The following is a 23,312-nucleotide window of genomic DNA, read 5'->3' as shown; positions in this document are numbered from 1 at the left end:
TTAAAATGATTGTCTTTATCCATGTAATTTTTTTCTTTTCTTGTATTATGTTCTAAGTTTTATTTTTGTTACTATTAGAATAGAGTTATTATGAGTATCGTCAGTAGAATTCATTCCCAATCAGAAGAAGAACCTAAGTTCTAGGACTAATTCTTTTTCCCCCTTTGGGATTTAATTCTGGTCCCTTCTATTTTATTATTAGTGGCAGAGGTTAGTTACATGCTTCTATCATATTTTGATTTTCATTTCTTTTCATGGAAGAAGTATTTCAGTAATAATTCCACATACCTCAGAAAGAACACACACCCTTGTGCAGTTCAGTAAGAGATGTTGCTGCATATCTAGTTAACTGGAAATAGCGAAAAGTGCCTTCCCACAAAGTGTGTAGGTCTGGTGTCGGATTAGATTTGTGTTTGAAAATGTACAGTTTCCCACCCACCTACCCACCCACCTGTGGCTCAACTAAAATTAACTTTAGCCAGGGGATTTACTTCTGAGTTTTGCTTTGCCACCTCTTTTGCTATTTTGATTTCATATCTTTTGTGGGTTTGTTTTTTTTTTTTTTTTTTGGTGTCAGTTATACCTTATATTTCTGAAGCATTTTACAGTTTATAGAAACGTGTATATCCATTTGATCTTTAAAACGACCCTTGTGATGTGAGAAGAAATTTAATAAGAGAAGTTCAAGACTTGTTCATTGAAAACCACAAAACATTGTAGAAAGAAATTAAAGAAGATCTAAATGAATGGCAAGACACCCCATGTTCATGGTTTGGAATCTTAATGTTGTTAAGATGGCAGTACTCCCCAAGTTGATCTATGATTCAATATAATCCCTATCAAAATCCCTGCTGCCCCACCCCCTTTTTTTTCCCCTGCACCAGGTTTTGGTGCAGAAATAGTCATGCCCATCTTAAAATTTGTATGGAAAGATAAGGGACCCAGAATAGGCAATACAATCTTAAAGAAGAAGAACAAAGTTGGAGGGCTCATTCTTCCTAATTTTAAAGCTTACTGTATAGCTACAGTAATCCAGACAGTGTAATGCTGGCATAAAGATATACATATCAATCAATGGAATGGAATTGAGGGTCTAGAAATAAACCCTTACTTTTATGGTCAGTTGATTTTTAACAAGGGTGCCAAGACAATTCAGTGAGAGAAAAAATTGTCTTTTTAACAAATGGTACTTGGAAAAGTAGATATCCACATGCAAAAGAATGAAGTTGGATCCCTGCATCACACCATATAAAAAGCTAACTCAGAGTGGATCATATAAAACCTAAAACTGTAAAACTCTTAGAAGAAAACAGAGGAGTAAATCTTTGTCACCTTGGGGTAGGCAGTGCTTTCTTAGCTATGCACCACCAAGGCCTTACAACAAAAGAAAAAAAAAATTAGGTGAATTGACTTCCTCAAAGGAAAAACTTTTGTGCTTCAGAGAACACGATTAAGAAAGGATATGCAGAAATAGTATAAGTACATTCTCTCTGACCTCTTTACCATTTTAATTTTCCCATTGTAGTCTTTTGCCTACTTATAAGGCAGTGATTAGTATGTACATAGTACCTTGCAAATTCTCAATAGATATTTGTTGAAAAGGGAAAAATTTAAAGTATATGATTTATTTTATTAAAATTTCCTAATTTTACAATCTCCATATTAATTACATTAAAAAAATCATATCCTTATTGCATGCTTTCATATTTCTCCCTCGTTTTTGGTTTTATCTTTGTTTTTGTCACCTGAGCTTCTATTAACCCTAGTACTTCTGCTGTTTTCTTGTTTTCTGCTTTATTTCACACTTTTAAGTGTGACCTATCTTCAACAATATATAATTTTCTCTCTCCCTTCCTTTCATTCTCTGAACATACGACCGTGTATTTCTGAGATACTTTAAAAGGCGTAGGGAAAGGAGGCCATTTGAGTGGTACTAGAACATGATTTACTTCGTAGGGCAAACTGAGAATGCAATTGTTGGTAAGAGTACATCTTCCTAATTTAGGTTCTGCACAGTTGATGAAGTAGTATTATAAATCACGTTGAACATACAGCCCATTAGAGTTCATTTATTGAATAACATTGTTGGCAAGGAAGGAAGTGCACCACTGGCATGTCATCTTATGAAAAGAAGAAATGGAAAGATTATCAGTTGTGTTGTGTATATGCGAATACTATGTATTCAAAATATAAAACTTTAAAAAACATTTTTGGTAATTCTTAGGACTTCTGAATGTGGAGGTAGGAGATGTGATTATACAAGTTCGCTTCGACCCTTTACAGGCATTATATTTTATAAAAGATGAGTTTAAATTAACCGTTATAGGTTCTGATACTTTCCTGAGATTTAGTTTGTGCTTAGCATCTACCTTTCCTTGTTCTGCCAGGCCGTCCAGTGTTGACTTATGTATTTTTTGCCTCATATATATATTTTTTATTTTTTACTTTGCCTCAAGTTCTAGACGGTTTTTTTTGGTCGGTTTTGTAGGTTCTGGTAATGATTTATTCATTTTGTGTAATGGTCTCATCTAGATATTTGCAGAATTGATGTTTTTAACTATAATCCCGACCTCCCTTTTCCTCCCTCCCTTCCTTCCTTTCTTTTTCCTTTTTTCCTTTCTCCCCACCCAACCCTTTGCCCTTCCCCCTCCTCCATTTTTTTCTTTCAGTCCAGGAATTCCTGTTCTCTCCTTTTCCTAATCTTTATAAGGTATACATAACTATTCGTATTCTTCTATCCTGTGGTTACCTCTGCCTTCCATTTTTGTTTCAAATCAAGAGTTTTTAATTGCAATTCCCAGTTCCCAGGCCTATTGTTCATTTAGTCATCTACCTTTCTCACCGGTTCCTTTTTTTTTTATAAATTTATTTATTTATTTGTTTTTTAATTTGGCTGTGTTGGGCCTTCGTTGCTGTGCGCGGGCTTTCTCCAGTTGCGGCGAGCAGGGGCTACTCTTCGTTGCGGTGCGCGGGCTTCTCATTGCAGTGGCTTCTCTTGTTGTGGAGCACGGGCTCCAGGTGCGCGGGCTTCAGTAGTTGCAGCATGCAGGCTCAGTTGTTGTGGCTCGCGGGCTCTCTAGAGTACAGGCTCAGTAGTTGTGGCACACGGGCTTAGTTGCTCTGTGGCATGTGGGATCTTCCCGGACCCAGGCTTGATTCCGTGTCCCCTGCATTGGCAGGCAGATTCATAACCACTGCACCACCAGGGAAGCTCTCACTGGTTACTTTTTTCCTAATACTTTATTATAAAAAAATTCAAACATACAAAGAAGTTAAGGGGACTCCCTGGCCGTCCAGTGGGTTAGGAATCTGCACTTTTACTGCAGGGGCCCAGGTTCGATCCTGGTCTGGGAACTGAGATCTTGCAAGCCTCACAGCATGGCCAAAAAAAAACAAAAGCTTGACAGAGGTCTGTGAACACTCATGTACCTACCACCTAGATTCTACTATTAATATTTTATTATACCTTGTCACCTATATATTCCTTTATCCATTCTTCTATCTATCCATTATTCTGTCTTTTTTGTTTTTGTTTTTGGATGCATTTCAAAATAAGTAGCAGTTATAAGTACACTTCAACCCTAAATATTTCAACATGTGCATCGTTGACTAGAGTTCAGTATTTGTTTAGAGGACTTTTTCTTTTGAGGTGGAATTTATATAGAAAGATATGCACAGATCTTAAGTGTACCATTTAATGACCTCTATCTTTCCTTCTAAGTCAATTGTGTTCTAATAAGTTCTAAAAAGAGGACTAGCACTAACTAAGAGCATTATAAGGCCATACTACCAAAACTTGTGTATTCATTTGGATTTTCCAAAAAAGACTTTGAATACCACAGAGTACCTTAAAACTTTCTTCTTATTTTTGTTTTTATTACGTAAATGTGCTACAGTATAATGATTATAGTTAAAAGTGTTTTTATTTTTTCCATATTGTTCCACGCTTCACCAAAAATTCTTAGTATGGCCAATGATATCACATGATGCATGCTGGAATAACTAACTTGAGGATACTTTTATTTAGTTAAAAATATGAAATTTTAAAGAAAGGCTACGATGGCTCTTTTTCCAGCTTCATAAGCTAAATATGTAAAAGAGCTAGTTAATTCAAGACACTGAACATTTCTGGAGTGCTTTGTGGTCTTTTAAGTGCTTGCATTTATCTTAACTCATTTGAGCCTCACATTAGCCGTGTTAGGTAGTTGGGACAGTTGTTATTTCTGCTCTCTGGATGAAGAAAGCAAGGCATAGGCAGTGGGAAGAACAAAGCAGCAGTTGGTCATACAACCAGTTGAACTCAGATCCTCTCACTTTAAATCTTGTCCAACGGCAACAACTACAATCACACTAATTCTTTAGTTCAGGTGCTATTCTGGATCCTTGGATTTGCTTATGAATAACTAACAAATGTCTTATTGTACAGACTAGGGTCAACTGTAATGACAATGCTGACGCGAAGACTTATGCCAACATTTTGAATTCTCTATGATGGAATATTTAGATATAAGGCAACCGCAACCATCAGGATCCAGACAGAACTATCTAAGTGTGCTATATTTAGAGTATGGCACACTGATATTCTGTTCTCACAAGAGTGAACAATATCATGATTGAAATGCCACTTAATGTGGCAAAATGCCTATTTTTCAGAAATGTATTACATGAGAAGCTTATTGGAGGAGAGAAAGCGTAATTGATATACCTGTTTTGGAAGGTTTATATTCCACAACATCCTTTCTTTCCTTTAGGTAGACAAATACTTAATGACAAAACCATCTGGAGAAAATCAGCTTGACATTGGGTAAAGAACTTAACAAAAAGCAGTCAGTTTTGTTCTTGTCAGTGGATGTAAAGGTTTAGCTCTTGGTTTAGTTGATAGCACTAAGGAAAAGCTGGAAGGAATTAACATGGCTCCCGATGAAAAGTGTTCTTGAGAAAACCTCCTTGGAATAGAAACTTACTGAAAGTCCTTTAGAATCAGAAACCGGAACTAATTTATTCGAGGTCACCTTTGAGTCTGTACCTTTAATTTTGTCATTTTGTTGAAAAGTAGTTTTCTATCAACTGTGCCAGAAATCTTATTTTGTTTAAGGTTTCCCCCTATCACTGGTGTAGAATGTTCTGGAGTTGTTAGAAGATAGTTGCATAGGAGCTGAAAACTAGATTTTTCTGATATTAGTAAGTGTGTCTGCTTACAGAATACAAATAATATAATTTTTTTCAAAAGCACTAGATTGTTTTTTGAAATAGGTAATGGTCGATCTGCCTCATGTGCAAATGAAAAAGGTGACAGGACCTGGCCAGTCATGCATGTAAACACCTGGGTACCCTTGTAGATAGCACACAGAGGATAAGGAAGACAGATGGGAAGTTCCCATTTCCTGCTCATTAGCCTGTGCCTCCGTCCCTTTCACTGTCATCTTTCTCTCAGGGTGGGTTAGCCTGGAGCTTGTTGAAACAGTTTTGTTTTTTAGGCGTTTTTAAGAAAAGATAATTCTTTATGTAAATCTGCGTGCTAGGAATATCCTGGCAGCTCTAAGGACTAAGACAGTGTTAGTTGAGAAAGATGGAAATTGGATTACAGGGAAAGAGGAGAAAGAAATCCTACATTCAAAAGAGCACCACCAGCAGTGGCTTCAGATTGCGTGTCTCAGCTGTGCAGTATATTGAGCCTAATTTGGGTGTGATCCACTTTGGGGCCAGTTTATTCTTTGATATGAATGTTTTTATTTTTAAATGCATCCCTTTTTCCCTTTTTCTTTAAAATGCTATTGAAATTTTAAAGAATCAAGAAGAAAAAAATGCGTCCATAATCTCGTCCTCGTAACAAAACTACTGTTAAGCTTTTGCTACACTTCCAGCCAAATCTTTCTTCTGTAATTATTTTTGTGTGTCTGGAATTAGAAAATGCCTGTTTTTGTGAAATGCCTGCTTCTGTGAAATGTCTTTTAGTGAGTCCTTGGAAAGTTGGCTGAAGGACAAATATTGGATGATACCACAGTGCATCAGCTAAATTGTCACTGCAGTCTGAAAAGGAACTTTGTGTTGCATGCTGCTTTTTTCTCAGTGGGTGACTAATATTTGTAGAGCATTACTATTAAATAAGTGAATGATTTTTAAAATGATGCTGAAGATGAGGATGATGGGAGACTTCTGAAAAAACTCCTCTGTGCTTTCCAGAAATTGTCTTGATTGGTGGCTAGAAGTTATCCGCTGCTGCTTTCACATATACATTCTTTTTTTTCTTCCATTTCCATTTAAATGAATCCTTTTCTTGTATCAGATATATTTTCTATGGCAGAATAATAAACTGTCTTCAGTCTTCATTCTGATTGACAAATATACAAGTCAGCTATGTGGGAATAAAAATGGTGTCAGCTAAGATGGGAATGGCCTGAATTTTCATTGGAGAGAACTTTTTTGGAAGAATGGATTGATGAAGTGGTTCTGTTTTATTTTGCTTGAATCAAGTAAATTCCAATACATTAAAGTCACTTGTACTTTTCATATAGTTCATACTATTAGGATAAACTTACTTGAGATTTTCTTTGTGACTCACTGTGTAATGAAATTTCGCCAGTCTATTTTGATAAAGCTAGGGAAAAAGATTAAGTTAATGGATATTTCACTAAATGAGCAGTACTTCTCAGGAATGTGTATAGGAGAGAAGGAGGTCATATAAATTGGGATGCATTCTCAGGAGTATTTTTAATTTCGTATACCATGGTGTTAGAAAGCTTAGATGGTCTTTATCATCCTTGTTATTTAATCCTGGCAGATGAATTTTTCTTCTCTCTTTTGTAAAAATACATCTATCTTATAATAATAACAATAAAAATAGACCCATAAATATATATTCTTAGTTGTTGGCCTGTGTCATCGCTGTTTTGTTCATCAAAGTATCTTTGGCACCTCCCATAGTACCTACCTGGCAATAGCAGGCACTCAGAATTTGTTGCCTGGAGGGTGTTGGTTATTGCTAATTGCAGAATAATAAATCTTCATTTGTTTTTTGTTTTTTGTGTTTTTTTTTGATGTGGTAATGGTTTAAGTGGAATTGTTTCTTGAATTACACTAAAAGCCAACTTACCCTTGTAGCTTTAAGGCTATATTAAAATTTCTTGAATATGTGCTCTCAAAGTTTTAGGCTGAATGACTTTTCTGAAATGTTTTTGACTTTGGAATGGAAATAGGTTTTAGAAATAGCTGTAGTAACTTTAACCTGTTAAGTAGAATTACTGCTCTTTGCAGTTTTCTGAGGCTAATATGATAATGCATTCTGTGTTTAGCATGGTAAAAAGAGTTAGGAGGTTTAGTGGTTAGTATAAATTTAAATATTCTAAAATTTATTGAAATAAATTGATAGTGGAGGACAAAGTGTTTGGTGACTAATTTCTTTAATTTATACATAAATATATAAATATTATTTCTCTTTGTTAAAAGTATAAATGAGCATTAAAAGTGCATAAAGAGAAGCATCCTAAATTATTGTTTCTTTTTATTTCAAGGCTGAAAACAGTGAAGTCACTTTTCACAGTTAAAAGACTATTAAGAAGACAAGATGGGGACTCCTGGTTCTGGAAGGAAAAGAACACCTGTGAAAGACCGATTTTCTGCAGAAGATGAAGCTTTGAGTAGCATTGCCAGAGAGGTATGTCTGGAAGACCCCTCTCAACACTGAGTTGTACAGATGAGAATGTTATAAAAATTCCAGGTGGGGGTTGGAGATACATACAGACATTCATTCATTGAGCGAGTTTCAGAATGTTTACTATAAATAAGATGTTAAATATGCCCTCTAAAATACTGTATTAGAGTAAAATACAGTTACTGTCTCTTTACTTGGATATTTATTCAACTCATTTAAAATTAATTTTTCATTTTATTTTTGTGGATTAGTTGACTTCCAGGTATTTGTCCTGATGTTTCGAAATTTATAATTAATCTTCATTATTGAAACTTAAGGTAATTAGAATGTTGAAGATATGATAACTATATTACAAAAATGCTCGTTGGGCTCTACAGTTAATATATTCCAGGAAGCACTGTATAAATGTTAACAGAAATAATCCTTATTTGGTGTCTGCTCAGATTCAGTGTCTTAGCTGTTTTTTGAATAATTGCAGTGGAATTTTTATGTCTAACTTTTAGCTAGTAATAGAGCTTCTGGAGCGTTTTTTGTTTTGGTTTGTTGACAACTCAGAAAAAAGGAAAGGGGTGTCACCTATCGAATCTCTGGCAGCATTTCCTGTTGCATATTGAAAATTTAAGATAACTCCCAGCTGTGATTTCTTAGTGAGGAGCCAACTTTGTTTCAGACTCTTATCTGCAGCTGCAGACCTGACCATATACTAACCTGGTACAAGAATTGCTTAGAGCATTTTAAAATTGTATTCTTTGGGTGAGAATTATTCCCTCATCGCTTCCTCTTTGTTATTCTTAGTAAATAACTCATTTAGGACTAGTGCTGTTTCCTTTTGACATAATACACAGTCTTTTTTTGGATCCAGCTCACTGTTACGTTTTTCCTTTTATAAGCTACTCAGCTTTTGAATTAGAAGTCAAATTTTGTAGGAGGATATTTGAAGCAGAGGAAAGTTATCTAAAAACTGATGACAAAACTGTGATAATACTTTAACAAAATTACTTTTAAAAAATCAGTGAGATATTTTTAGATAAAAAGGTAAAAGATATTTTAAAATGAAGTAGTGGATGACACTTTACAATGGTCTTAAGTATTTACCCGAATGAAGTATTTTGGAAGCCACATAGTTTCAGTTGAAAATTGAAACTACTCAAAATATTTGCTTCCAAAATTGGAGGGATTTACATACCCAGATTTCTATAAGGGGAGAAAATGCCAGTATGTTTTAGGCTCTTTTTGTACTGTCACTGGGTACTTGAACTCTTTTTGGATGTAATGCTTCATTTACAAAATTGGGTAGCATTCTAGCATCCAACACTTGAGTGCTTACTATGTGACAAATACTATTTTAAGCATTTTAAATGAAGTAGTTTATTTACTCTCCACAAAATTCTGAAATTGGTTCTATTATATTCTCCATTTTACAGATGAAGAAATCATTGCATAGAAAAGATAAGTAACTTCCCTAAGGTCACACAGCTAAGAAACAGCCGAGCTTGGATTCAAACACATAGGCTCACTGTGCTGCGCTGTTGTCAGTCTTCTCCATCTCCTCCATTAATATTTTGTTTTTCTGTAGCTTTTCATGATTTTAAAAGCACTTTCACATCTTGATTCTCACAATAATAACCTTATGAGTTAGGTAGGATAAGCATTGTTATTAGCCTTATTTACCGATGAGGAAACAGACGAAGCCGAGAGATTAATGTCTGGAAGGTATCAGAACTGGGACTCAAATTCAGCTTTTAAAGCCATTGTTTATTTTTCTGTATCATGCTACTTCCAGAAGAGCTGGACTTTGGAGAGTTATAAGTGTGGCTTTGAATTCTGGCTGTACTAGTCGCTGGTTGAGTAATCTTGTTAAGTAACTACTCTGGACTTCAGTTTCCTCATCTGTAAAATGGGAATAATATGGGCCTCCTGTATTATAGGGCTGCTGTGACAAAGTAAATAGTGCACGTAAACTTTACCATAGTGTTAGGCTTCCAGTAGGCTATTTTGTTGCTTATTAATAAGTTGAAATAGAAAGTAAGAATAGAAGTAAAATATTCTTCTTTTATAAGAAATATATTTATTAAGATAGGTGTTCTAAAACGTGGTTGATCATATGAATCTCCCAGGTTGCTTTTTCAATGTACAGATTCCCAGGTGTTACCCCATACTTGCTAAATCTGAATCTATGAGGTTGAGCTTATAAATCTGTATTTAAATACACACACACACACACACACACACACACACACACACATACACACATACACACATACTCCTTCCTAGGGGATTTTGATGGCCAATCATGGGAACCATGAACCAAAGTACCCAGAAGATCCCATCCTGGATGGTCAGTTTTTTTTTACTTACAGGTTATTTTCCTCCCTGTACATTATTATTTTGCTATGAAATAACTAAGTTTAATCCATTTATTATAATACTTAAAGTTACAATAATTATTTTTATTATTAGAAAAGGTTTTAAGAGGCCAGTATTTCTAGTTTTTATTTCTATCTTCAGAACTCTGAATATGAATATTCCAACTTTAATAACCTTATCAGAAGGCTTAGCTTAACCTGAAACATGAAAGGGCTAGTTTTTACTTTTAAGATTCAAGACTTTATTTGATAGATAGCTAGTGGGAAGCAGCCGCATAGCACAGGGAGATCAGCTCGGTGCTTTGTGACCACCTAGAGGGGTGGGATAGGAAGGGTGGGAGGGAGATGCAAGAGGGAGGGGATATGGGGATATATGTATACGTATAGCTGATTCACTTTGTTATAAATCAGAAAGTAACACACCATTGTAAAGCAATTATACTCCAATAATGATGTTAAAAAAAAAAAAAGACTTTATTTGCAGGATGAGTGCCTAATGTGTGGTGCAGTAAAACTTTAGAGGAAATAGGTTTAGCAATCATAATAATTCTTTCATATATTCCTTGTGATTTTTTTCTCTTTCAAGTTTTCATAACCAGTTCTTAATTGTGCATTCATACATTAGATGGTTGGCATTCACAGTTAGTCCCTAATCGTTATTTTCTCTGATAGGATCATCCCTTTCACACACACACACACACACACACACACACACACACAATTACCTTAAGTTAGGAATAAAAACTAACAGAACCCCCATAACAATTAAAAAGGACAAATAGCTTAATCTTTTTTTTTTTTTAAGTTAAATCTTAAGAGTTTAATTTGTCTTTTCCTCACTTCAAATTGTTTTTTGAGGTAGACAGGGTATACCATAAATAAAGAAAAATAGCCTCTTTTTCCTCTTGCTTACTATCTGCTCAAGTATCCATGCTTCTCAGTTGGCCCCAAATCAGGCAATTAGAGGGAATGAGGAGCAAAAGAAACAAAAAGCTTGAATATGTTCTGCAAACTGGATAATTTGCATGCTAAAATGTGAAACCGAGTGCACTTTAAAAATTGTTGTAAAATACTCATAAAATTTACCACTTTAGCCATTTTTAAGTGTACAGTTCTGTGGACTTAAGTACAGTCACATTGTTGTGCAACCATCATCACCATCCATCTCCAGAATTCTTCTTATCTTGTAAAACCTGTTTGCATTTTTAAAAGATGTTGAAATGTTTGAAGATTGCTCCATGAAGGCAGGAATGTGGATGGATCTAGAAGTCCCGCCATGTCTGTAATAGGCATGTTGCTGCTTTGCTGGGTGAGCATGTGTGTCACAGCTCTCTGAAGACCTCATAAGAGCAGGTGTTGGAGGAGGTCAGCAGCAGGTTCTCTAGGGTATCAGAAGGCCAATCTGGATGCTTACCTTTCTTGCTTGTTTGACTTTGATTGTCCCACAGGTTTGGGGGAAATGCAGTTGGAGAGTTGCCTTTCAGTGAAAATTACCCGAAAGCACAGAGGGTATCAAATGGAGACCCTTAGGCAGCTAGCCTCGCAAAAGGAGAAAGATAGGGATGGATGAAAGCCAGTTATGCCGCCTTACCACAGTCAGTTTGGTGAGTGTTATGAAGAGTGTTCCTATGAGAAGTAGAAGCCTCTTGGAGGGTTTGCAAGCAGTCTTACTATGGCCTCACTGAAGCCTGGACTATTCCTCCTTTCCTTGTTGTAGAGCTGAAATTATGAAGAAAACATGTTTTCTGCACATCTCTTCAAATGGAAGTCATCAGAACGTTGCTTATTTTTGAACCTGATGATCTGAAAGCCCTTCCAGTTCTAAAATTCTGTGATCTCTTTTGAGATTCAGGACCCAAAGAAAATTCATACTCATAATGCACAACTCTCTTGAATCTAAAGAATCAATGACAGGCATAGAAACCGATCATCTTTTATAGGAGTTAGAGTCTAGTAAGTGGAATGTTTGGAGACTTTTACATTGAGCAGAATTTACATGTATACATATTTGGTGTGCAAACCTACTTGTAATAATAAGGAAGAAAAGAAACTATGGCTGTTTAACATTTGTAGCTGCTAGAACTTGGATTTCATTTTTTTAAATAACTTTATTGAGATATAATTCACATAACATATAGTTCACTCATTTGAAGCATACCATTCAATGGTTTTTACATGATTTACTTTTAATTTGTGGTTAAAATATATATAAGAAAATTTGCCATTTTAACCATTTTTAAGTCTACAATTCATTGGCATTAATTACATTAACAATGTTGTATAACCAGCACCACTGTCTATTTCAAAAATCTTTCATCACCCCAGACAGAAATTCTGTAACCATTAAGTAGTAACTCCATTGCCCCCTCTTTTAGCCCCTGGTAACCTCTAATCTACTTTATGTCCCTATGAATTTGTCTAATTCTAGATATTTCATAGAACTGGAATTATACAGTATTTGTCCTTTTTGTGTCTGGCTTTTTTCACTTAGCATAATGTCTTCAGGATTCATCCGTGTTGTAGCATGTATCAGAACTTCATTCCTCTTTTTTTTTTCCTTGTAAATAACTTAATTCCTTCTTTTATAGCTGAATAATGTACCATTGTATGTATATATTACATTTTGTTCATCCATTTATCTATTGATGGACCCTTGGTTGGATTTTATTAGTTTGCTGCTTAAAGAGGTAGATTCCAGGCATCTGGAATGATGAGTAGTGAGAACCAGAAGTTTGTGGTTTTGATTATAGATTAGCAGCCTGAGAAGGATACAAAGGGAAGAACTGTGCTTAGTTTAAAAGATACTGTCCAGTGTTATTGCTTTATGGAATAATAATCATAATAGCTTGATAGAGCTAATGATTTTCTCATAGTTATTTAGCTATTTTATTTGAATAATTTATTCATTTTTAGGCCATGTCGAACTAAGGATAAAAAACTTTTGGCAAGGATAGCAGTTTTTTAAAATGCAAAGAATTACCATAATCAATAATAATTATGGGTAATACCATCTTTCATTTAAGAATAAAGTAGTTTTGGGGGCTTCCCTGGTGGTCCAGTGGTAAAGAATCCCCCTTCCAATGCAGGGGACGTGGGTTCGATCCCTGGTGGAGGGACTAAGATCCCACATGCCGCGGGGCAACTAAGCCCACACGCCTCAACTAGAGAGCCTGCATGCCACAAACTACAGAGCCCACGCGCCCTGGAGCCCGTGTGCCACAACTAGAGAGAGGAAACCCGAACGCCACAACTAGAGAGAAGCCCGCGCACCACAGGGAAAAGATCCCGCATACCTCTATGAAGATACCGCACGCCGCAACTAACACCCAACGCAGCCAACAAAAAAAAAAATTAAAAACTTAAAAAGAAGATTAAAAAAAAGAATAAGAATAAAGTGGGTTTCTTTTTTAAACGTGAATTTTGAATGTCATTCATTTAGTAAATGTTTATTGAGCATTTACTCTCTGTAGGTGCTGTGTTAGGTAAGGAGGACAGGGAATGGACAGGTCTAACATGGTCATTTCCCTTTATGGAGCTTAGGTTCTAGAGGGGAAAATTGACCCTAAAAAATCATTACATAATGGACCTGTTCTTTGATTTTCAGCTTCTTTTTTTCCTTCAAATTTAATGTCTACATTTAATAATTGTAATTTCTGTCTTGAAAGCGGTGATTGTCAGTGTATATCACAACCAGTGGCATTCTTAGAATTGAGCAAATGTAATAATATATTTATTTACAACTGTGCTAAGTGCTTTGAGTGAACAGTAAATGATTTCGTTAAAGAGTGTGTGACGGGGGACTTGACATTTTGGGGGCTTTGGGAAGGCTTCCCTGAGGAAGCGCCCTTTCAGTTGAGTTTTGAAGGAGGAATGCAGTGATTTAGGGGAAGCAGTTGTCAGATGCGGGGAGGAGCTTTACAGTCAGAGGGAAGAATGTGTGACAAGCTTTGAGGCTGAAAGAGTGTGGAGAATTCAAGGAGTAACAACATGAACAGCTAACACTTGCTGAGCTCTTATTATGTACCAGGCACTATTCTAAGTTCTTTAAACAGATTTAATCCTCTTGATAACTCTGTGGGGTGGTCTACTATTCTCATTTTATCTGTGATGAATCCAAGGCACGGAGAAGTGAAGTAACTTGTGCAAGGCCACATAGCTAGAGAAGGGTCGGTCTGAAATGTGCACTTCGGCTCCTACACTCTTAATATTGTGCCTCCCGTGATATCACTGTTAACTCTGACATGTACAGCAAGGAGGAGAGTAGCCAGAGAGGTAGGCAGGAGCCGGGTCACACAGGCCGGTGGTTCTCAACTGAGAGTGATTTTGTCCAGCTGGGGGCAGTTGGCAGTGTATGAAGATATTTTTGCCCGTCACAACAGGGGGAGGGGTGTGCTAGTGGCATGTGTGGGAGAGGCCAGGGATGTTGCTAAAAATGCTGCAGTGCACAGGACAGTCCCCACAGCAAATGTCAGTAGGGCTGAGGGTGAGAACCCTGATATAAGATTTTGGTCTGTGTCCTAAGAGCAAAGGAAAAAACATTGAAGAGTTTTGTGTAGGGGTATGATGTGATCAGATATGTGCCTTCAGAGGATGACTTTCCTGCGGGTTGGAGATGATATCACAAAGAGACGTTAGTGGATGCGGAGAGATGAGTCATGAGACTTGCAGAGGCATTGGTGGCCTGGCCTAGAGTGATGACAGTAGGGATGGGGAGAGGTGGTTGGAATGCAGAGGTAGGAGGAGATGCTCAGTGAGTGGCAGTGGTTGGGTAGCAGAGAGGGGAGGTTTGGGGTTGTGCATCCTGGGGGATGGTAGGCAACGTTAGTGCGGGGAGGAGGTTTGGAGACGGAAGACCATGAATTTATGTTAGGACGTGTGGTATTTAACGTGCCTCTGAGGCATCTAAGTGGAGATTTTGAAGAAGCAGTTTGGGGATTTGGATCAAGAGGTCAAAGGAGAAGTCTGGGCTATACATACATATTTGAGACTTGTGCGCATGTAGAAAGTAATTGAAATCATGATTGTGGATGAGGTTGTCTAGGGAGAAAGTGTAGAGTTGAGGATAATCACTCCTCAGGCTGAGCCCTAAAGAACTCTGGGATTTCAAGGTCATGTCTTAAGTCTTTCTTAATTTTGGCACTTTTTTGATCACCCTTTTGTGTTTGGTTCAGGTTGTTCTTTGCAAATTGGATTTGTCTGAAAAATTAACTCCACAGGAGGCAGAATTACTCTTATTTAAAATACCTTTCAAATGCCTTTAATACACTCAGTGGTGGTACACAGAAATTTATAAAAGATTATGAAATACGAGTTAATTTTTCAGGGTTGTGAAAAATAAATGTTTTTCTTTCCATTTCTATCCAGTTAAAAGTTTTCTTTAAAAATTCTCCCCCTTCGTACTTACTGTTTTTAGTAGACAAATTCTTTGAAAGAGCAGACCTAAGTTGTCGTTTTTAGTCATTTAGGAATCTTTCCAGTGGCATTAGTACATGAATGCAGCCAATTCCTGTCAAGTGCAGACCTCTCTATTTTTCCCCCATTTACCCACTGGAACTAAGGCAAAGGAGGGTAGGCGATGTGGTTGGGCACTCCCTCCCCCGCCCCGCCCCCCAAATCCAGGGCTCTGTGATGGCCAGCGTTACTCTCGGTATCTCACTGTTCCTTGATTTATCCCTCTAACCAGAATTAAGGGAGGATTATTGAGCCCTATGACTTAGTTTTGTGTCAGCGTGACTGAAAAATGTTTGGTATAAGGTTCACTGTCACAATCTTCACCATTCCTGTGACTTACAGGTATTTGGAGAAAAAATTCAGATAGTGCGGTACCCTTACCCTAAATGTAAGGACGCTACTAGCATCCCCACCGCCACCCCCAGCACACACACAGAGTATCTCTACCACAACTGTGGGTCACGTTTCCCCTTCGGTTAGATGCGTCATTGCTGAGCCAGGGTTTCAGTCTTCCAGTGCTATCTATTTACTAGGTTGTATTCAAACCTCAGTAATAAAGTCTGTAATCTTAAATTCCTTCTCTCATTTCAAAAGAATATTTTGCTGTCAGCAGTTTTCTAAATAAAAGGAAGATATAGTTGTTTGACATCAGAAGAAAATGGGTTAAAATCCCTAGATTTTATCTAATGCATATTGGTGTTTATGCTCAGAAAAATTTATATAGTTGGTTTTCAACTACCAAAAGCTTTAAAAAAAAATGGTGAAACACAATTATATTGTTAAGATCTAATTAAAGGGACTTCCCTGGTGGTGCAGTGGTTAAGAACCCACCTGCCAATGCAGGGGACACAGGTTTGATCCCCGGTCCGGGAGGATTCCACACGCCACGGAGCAACTAAGCCCATGTGCCACAACTACTGAGCCTGCGCTCTAGAGCCCGCAAGACACAACTACTGAGCCTGTGTGCCACAACTGCTGAAGCCCGTGCACCTAGAGCCTGTGCTCCGCAACAAGAGAAGCCACCGCAGTGAGAAGCCCGTGCACCACAACAAAGAGTAGCCCCTGCTCGCCACAACTAGAGAAAGTCCACGTGCAGCAACGAAGACCCAACACAGCCAAAAAAAAAATAAATTAAAAAATAAATTAATTAATTTAAAAAAAAAGAAATGCACCTCTTTAAAAAAAAATCGTAAAAAAAAATCTAATTAAGAAAAATGGTACCTAAGATTTTCTACTAAAGGGAAGTTGCTAGGGAATTGAGTAATGATTTTTATTTGTTAATTTGGAAACCATAGCAACACAATAAATATTATGTCTCTTAATTTGTCTTCCAGTGTTCTTTTGGCATGAGTGTCATGGAAGAATAACAAAATTAAACACAGTAAGCTCTGAGTCTTTAGCTACCTGAATTAGTCATTTGCCTTGAATGTTTCACTTTCTAGAATTTTATATTTCAAATTTCTTGATATTAAAGTGTAGTCTGTAAAGGTCCAAATTATACCTTATTTTTCTTTCTCATGCCAGTTGCATGGATTTTATATTATGGATATACATGCAGGCTGGCAATTCCATATTTGGCTCAGTTCAGTGCATTTCTGTCAAATCATGAAATTTTAATTTGCCTCCCTTTAAAACTGTCACATGATCACAGCAGGACAAAAGTTTAAAAGCTAGAGGTTTCCCTTCTTTTAAAGGCATTTGAGTGTGTGTTATGGTCTATTCTTTTTGAAAAATGTTAAATGCAGAAAGGTTTTGATAATAATGTCAGTACCCATGAGTCTACATTAAATGATGCTAACATTTTGGGACAGTTATTGCAGACTTTTTCTTATAAAGATCAGAAGGAAGGGAGAAGACATTATAAACCAAGTTTAGGGCCCTTTATTTTACCCCCAGGCCTATTTCCCCTTCCCCCACCCCAACAGGGAACCACTATAATAAAATCATGAGGTATCCTTCCTGTTCCTGTTCTAAAGGTTCTAATACATATCACTATAAACAGTATTGTTTTATGGGTTTGTGTGTGTCACTTTCTAAGTGTTCTCAGGCACAGGGGTAGAACACGTTGGAAGCTGCCAGAATAACAGCTCTGTTTGGCTGGAGAGAGGGTGGGGGGAATGGGAGATGATGCTGGAGAGACCAGAGGGGCCGATCAGGAAGGGATTTGTGTGCTAAGGAGTTCATGTGTGATTTCGGCAGCTGTGGGGGAGCCCTTGAAGGGTAAAACCTTCTTCAGATTTAGCCACCATGTAAAGAGTGACTGGTAAGGAGAAAACTAGTTAGGAAGCTTTGTTGTCATCTTGGTGACAGGTGATGAGAGCCTGAATTAAGGCAGTGATAGTGGGAATGGAGAGGGAAGTTTGGACTGAAGAAATAGTAGAGAGAGGGAATCTTGATGGGAACTATAGCTGAGATTTAGTGACGGTATGGACGGAGGATGTAAACGAGGGAGGAAGGAGACTTACGGGGATCCTTCATTTCAGTTCTGGGTAATGGGACAGCTGATGGGGACATAAAGAGGAAGAGGAACTTTAAGGGAAAGATTATAAATTCCATTTGTGATATATCAGATCCGAGGTTCCGGTGGGACAGCCCCAGGGTTTAATAGCCAGTTGGACTGTGAGAGAAGAGTCTGGGTTGGACACAAAGCTTTGCAGACTCTCAGTATCACCCAGGGAGGGAACATAGAGTGAAGAGAGTAAGATGAAACCTGGAAGCTTTGGCTATTTTAAAGTTTTAGGAGCTAACAGAGAAAAATGAGCCCATGAAGGATTCTGAGGAAGAGAGGTCAGAGAGTCAAGCGGGAAACCAGGAGAGACTAGTATTGCAGAAAGCCAAGAGAGGAGAGTTTTCAGAAGAAGTTGAGTGGCAGTGATACGGGAAGCCAGAATGGACAAGTGAGATAAGAGAAAAATTCTATTGGGTTTGGTAGTCAGAGGTCATAAGTGACTTTGGCATGAGCAATTTCACTGAAATGATTTGGGCAGAAGCCAGAAAGTGTCATTTGAAGGGAGTGGGGAGTGAGGAGGGAGGTGCTAGAAAAGTTGGCTGTAAAGAGAAGACGAGACAGAATTGAACCAGGATGGGACTGTTTGTTTGTTTGTTTGTTTAAAGATAAGAGAGACTTTGAACCTACTTATGATGAGAAGAACAAACCAGTAGAGGAAGAGAGTGCAGACAGAGGAGATCAGATAGTTGAGGCAAGGTCCCTAGGGAGGGTGGAGTTCACATCATAGCACAGAGGGTGTGTGTCTCTATATATATAGACACGTCCATATATGTTTTATATGTATATTGTTATATAACTTTACATTTGTGTTTTATATGTATATACATATATTTTATATTTATATTGCTAATGTAACTTTATAATGAACTCTCTTGCCTTTGACTCTTAGGATGATGGATTCAAACTATTTTTTTTAAAGTGGATATAACTTTGTTTCCCCCCAGAATATTCAGCCCCCCCAGAATAGTTCCAAATGAAATTTGACATGTGGGTTATATTCCAAGGAAACAGAGGGCACTGTCCAGTGGATAGGATAGATCCTGCTTTACTTGTAGACCCACAGGACAGATAGTTATAATAGGATTGGCCTTAGTTGAGTTTCTGATTTGCAAACTGATCTGGACTGATTTGGTTTATTTTAGGCTGTTCTGTGTTTATTTGACCTAAGCAGTAACAGAATCCAAATTTAAAATTCTGAAAGTGTAAGGATGCTTTTGGGTATTGGGCATCATAAAGTATATTATGGCTAATCAACCACTTGTTCCTTGGTGCAGATTAATTCAACAGTGTGTAATGTGGAAATAGCACGGATAGGAGGAGAGTTGGAATGGAGAAAGTGAAGTTAGAATTAGGAAATAGAGTATCCTAGGTGAAAGTGTAAGGGCCTGCTTGGAAGAGGGGGAGTCTGTAGGAATGGATATTAAAGGTTGCATTTAAGGGATATTGTAAAGAAGTTTTAGTTAGGAAGTAGGAGTCCCTGAGACTGAGTTTTCAACAAGGGTTCCATTTCTGGAGATTGAAAAATAGGGAAGCAAAGCGTATTCACTGAGGGAAGATGAGGTTGCTTTTATTCACTCTTACTGTATGACAAGAGATCCACTAGAGAGTTAGAAATGTAGGCTTTGATTTTGGTCAGAGCTTGAGATGCTAGACTTGAATCATTCTCGCTGGCTGATAATTGAAAATATGGAGTAAACAGATGAGAGGAAAGGCTGTGTATAGCAAAAGGAGAAGATTAACTACATTTGGGGTAAAGTCATGGTCAAAGAAAAAAGGGAACCAGAATGGTACAGTTTCACAGAAAAGAGAGAATCTATGCTCAATTGAAAAATCACAGGTTAATTCGTCCAAAGTAAACTTATTATTTGCCTAAGGATATGTTCTTACACTTGGGGTATAAAGATATAAGTTGTGGCAACATAGGTAAGAGCGTTAACTGGAGTCAGATTCTAAGGATGTGGATCTCAGTTCGAATACTTGCTGGCCAGGAGATATTAGGCAAATTACTTAATCCTTCTGTACCTCAAGGGGTTACTTTGTGGATTAAAGGAAAATAAGCACCTAGCTTTGCTAAGTGTTCAAATGATGGTAGTAATATTAATGTGAGGTCTCATCTTTTCTGTCATCTTGAAAGTTTGGGTTTTGATTCTATGAAGATCATTCTCAAAACATTGTCTAATTTTATAAATATTAAGAACAAGGGTAAGGTCCCCCCCTAACAGAATTAGTACAGTTTGAATTGGGTCCTGATATATTGCCAGAGCTTAATCATTATTTCCCAGATGTGTTGTTCCTTGGAACATGATCCTTGAAGAATTACTTAGGGCTTATTTAGTAATGTGGTTAGGTAAGTCTGCGAAATGCTTTTTTATTTTACCTTTTTCTTGGCAATTCATAATGTGTATTATTAAAGATTTTAAAAAATTTAACCTGGCATTTTCCAGACTTACTAGATCATAAGATTCCCTTTCTCCCATTTTATATACTGAGTTTTATGTGTTGGAGTTTTGCATATTTTACTATTTATTTAATTTAGCATTATATTTTTTATTCACTGTCTCATTTATTTAAAAATTTTTAAATTGAGATATAATTCACATACCGTAAAATTCACCATTTTAAAGTATACAGTTTTTAGTGGTGTTCAGTGTATTCAGAAGGATGTACAACCACTGCCACTTTCTAATTACAAATTACAGACATCTCATCAGCACAGAAAGAAACCACATACCAATTAGCAGTCACTCTCCATCTCCCCCTTACTCCAGCCCCTGGCAATCAGTAATCTACATTCTGTCTTTGGATTTTCCTATTCTGGACATTTCATATAAGTGGAATTATACAATATGTGGACTTCTGTGTCTGGCTTCTTTCACTTAGCATAATGTTTTTAGGGTTCATCCATGTTGTAACCTATATCAGTACCTCATTCCTTTTTTTTTTTTTAATTTATTTTTTTAATCAGTCATCAATTTTATGCACATCACTGTATACATGTCAATCCCAATCCCCCAATTCAGCACACCACCATCCCCACCCCACCGCAGTTTTCCCCCCTTGGTGTCCATACGTTTGTTCTCTACATCTGTGTCTCAACTTCTGCTCTGCAAACCGGTTCATCTGTACCATTTTTCTAGGTTCCACATACATGCGTTAATATACGATATTTGTTTTTCTCTTTCTGACTTACTTCACTCTGTATGACAGTCTCTAGATCCATCCACGTCTCAACAAATGACTCAGTTTCGTTCCTTTTTATGGCTGAGTAATAGTCCATTGTATATATGTACCACAACTTCTTTATCCACTCGTCTGTCGATGGGCATTTAGGTTGCTTCTATGACCTGGCTATTGTAAATAGTGCTGCAATGAACATTGGGGTGCATGTGTCTTTTGGAATTATGGTTTTCTCTGGGTATATGCCCAGTAGTGGGATTGCTGGGTCATATGGTAATTCTATTTTTAGTTTTTTAAGGAACCTCCATATTGTTCTCCATAGTGGCTGTATCAATTTACATTCCCACCAACAGTGCAAGAGGGTTCCCTTTTCTCCACACCCTCTCCAGCATTTGTTGTTTGTAGATTTTCTGATGATGCCCATTCTAACTGGTGTGAGGTGATACCTCATTGTAGTTTTGATTTGCATTTCTCTAATAATTAGTGATGTTGAGCATCTTTTCATGTGCTTCTTGGCCACCTGTATATCTTCTTTGGAGAAATGTCTATTTAGGTCTTCTGCCCATTTTTGGATTGGGTTGTTTCTTTCTTTAATATTGAGCTGCATGAGCTGTTTATATATTTTGGAGATTAATCCTTTGTCCGTTGATTCGTTTGCAAATATTTTCTCCCATTCTGAGGGTTCTCTTTTCGTCTTGTTTATGGTTTCCTTTGCTGTGCAAAAGCTTTGAAGTTTCATTAGGTCCCATTTGTTTATTTTTGTTTTTATTTCCATTACTCTAGGAAGTGGATCAAAAAAGATCTTGCTGTGATTTATGTCAAAGAGTGTTCTTCCTATGTTTTCCTCTAAGAGTTTTATAGTGTCCCGTCTTACATTTAGGTCTCTAATCCATTTTGAGTTTATTTTTGTGTATGGTGTTAGGGAGTATTCTAATTTCATTCTTTTACATGTAGCTGTCCAGTTTTCCCAGCACCACTTACTGAAGAGACTGTCTTTTCTCCACTGTATATCTTTGCCTCCTTTGTCATAGATTAGTTGACCATAGGTGCGTGGGTTTATCTCTGGGATTTCTATCTTGTTCCATTGATCTATATTTCTGTTTTTGTGCCAGTACCATATTGTCTTGATTACTGTAACTTTGTGGTATAGTCTGAAGTCAGGGAGTCTGATTCCTCCAGCTCTGTTTTTTTCCCTCAAGACTGCTTTGGCTATTCGGGGTCTTTTGCATCTCCATACAAATTTTAAGATGATATGTTCTAGTTACGTAAAAAATGCCATTGGTAATTTGATAGGGATTGCATTGAATCTGTAGATTGCTTTGGGTAGTGTGGTCATTTTCACAATATTGATTCTTCCAATCCAAGAACATGGTATATCTCTCCATCTGTTGGTATCATCTTTAATTTCTTTCATCAGTGTCTTATAGTTCTCTGCATACAGGTCTTTTGTCTCCCTAGGTAGGTTTATTCCTAGGTATTTTATTCTTTTTGTTGCAATGGTAAATGGGAGTGTTTCCATAATTTCTCTTTCAGATTTTCCATCATTAGTGTATAGGAATGCAAGAGATTTCTGTGCATTAATTTTGTATCCTGCAACTTTACCAAATTCATTGATTAGCTCTAGTAGTTTTCTGGTGGCATTTTTAGGATTCTTTATGTATAGTATCATGTCATCTGCAAACAGTGACAGTTTTACTTCTTCTTTTCCAGTTTGGATTCCTTTTATTTCTTTATCTTCTCTGATTGCCGTGGCTAGGACTTCCAAAACTATGTTGAATAATGGTGGCGAGAGTGGACATCCTTGTCTCGTTCCTGATCTTAGAGGAAATGCTTTCAGTTTTTCACCATTGAGAATGATGTTTGCTGTGGGTTTGTCGTATATGGCCTTTATTATGTTGAGGTAGGTTCCCTCTGTGCCCACTTTCTGGAGAGTTTTTATCATAAATGGGTGCTGAATTTTGTCCAAAGCTTTTTCTGCATCTATTGAGAAGATCATATGGTTTTTCTCCTTCAATTTGTTAATATGGTGTATCACATTGATTGATTTGCTTATATTGAAGAATCCTTGCATCCCTGGGATAAATACCACTTGATCGTGGTGTATGATCCTTTTACTGCACTGTTGGATTCTGTTTGCCAGTATTTTGTTGAGGATTTT

At 37.2% G+C, this 23,312-nt stretch overlaps 1 protein-coding gene across 3 annotated transcripts in view; it reads left to right on the top strand.

Annotated features, from left to right (window-relative positions):
- LRRFIP2 (LRR binding FLII interacting protein 2) overlaps window positions 1–23,312 on the top strand; it is a 122,405-nt gene that overhangs the window by 13,501 nt on the left and 85,592 nt on the right. For all 3 annotated transcript variants that reach the window (XM_068559404.1, XM_068559403.1, XM_068559402.1), the window contains exon 2: window positions 7,512–7,654. In XM_068559404.1, coding sequence (XP_068415505.1) covers window positions 7,565–7,654 — 90 coding nt within the window. In that variant the 5' untranslated portion in view covers window positions 7,512–7,564. The remainder of the gene's footprint in view (window positions 1–7,511; window positions 7,655–23,312) is intronic.

Source organism: Eschrichtius robustus, chromosome 12, assembly GCF_028021215.1.
Source record: "Eschrichtius robustus isolate mEscRob2 chromosome 12, mEscRob2.pri, whole genome shotgun sequence".
Classification (NCBI taxonomy): Eukaryota; Metazoa; Chordata; class Mammalia; order Artiodactyla; family Eschrichtiidae; genus Eschrichtius; species Eschrichtius robustus.
This window is presented reverse-complemented; position numbering and strand designations above follow the sequence as displayed.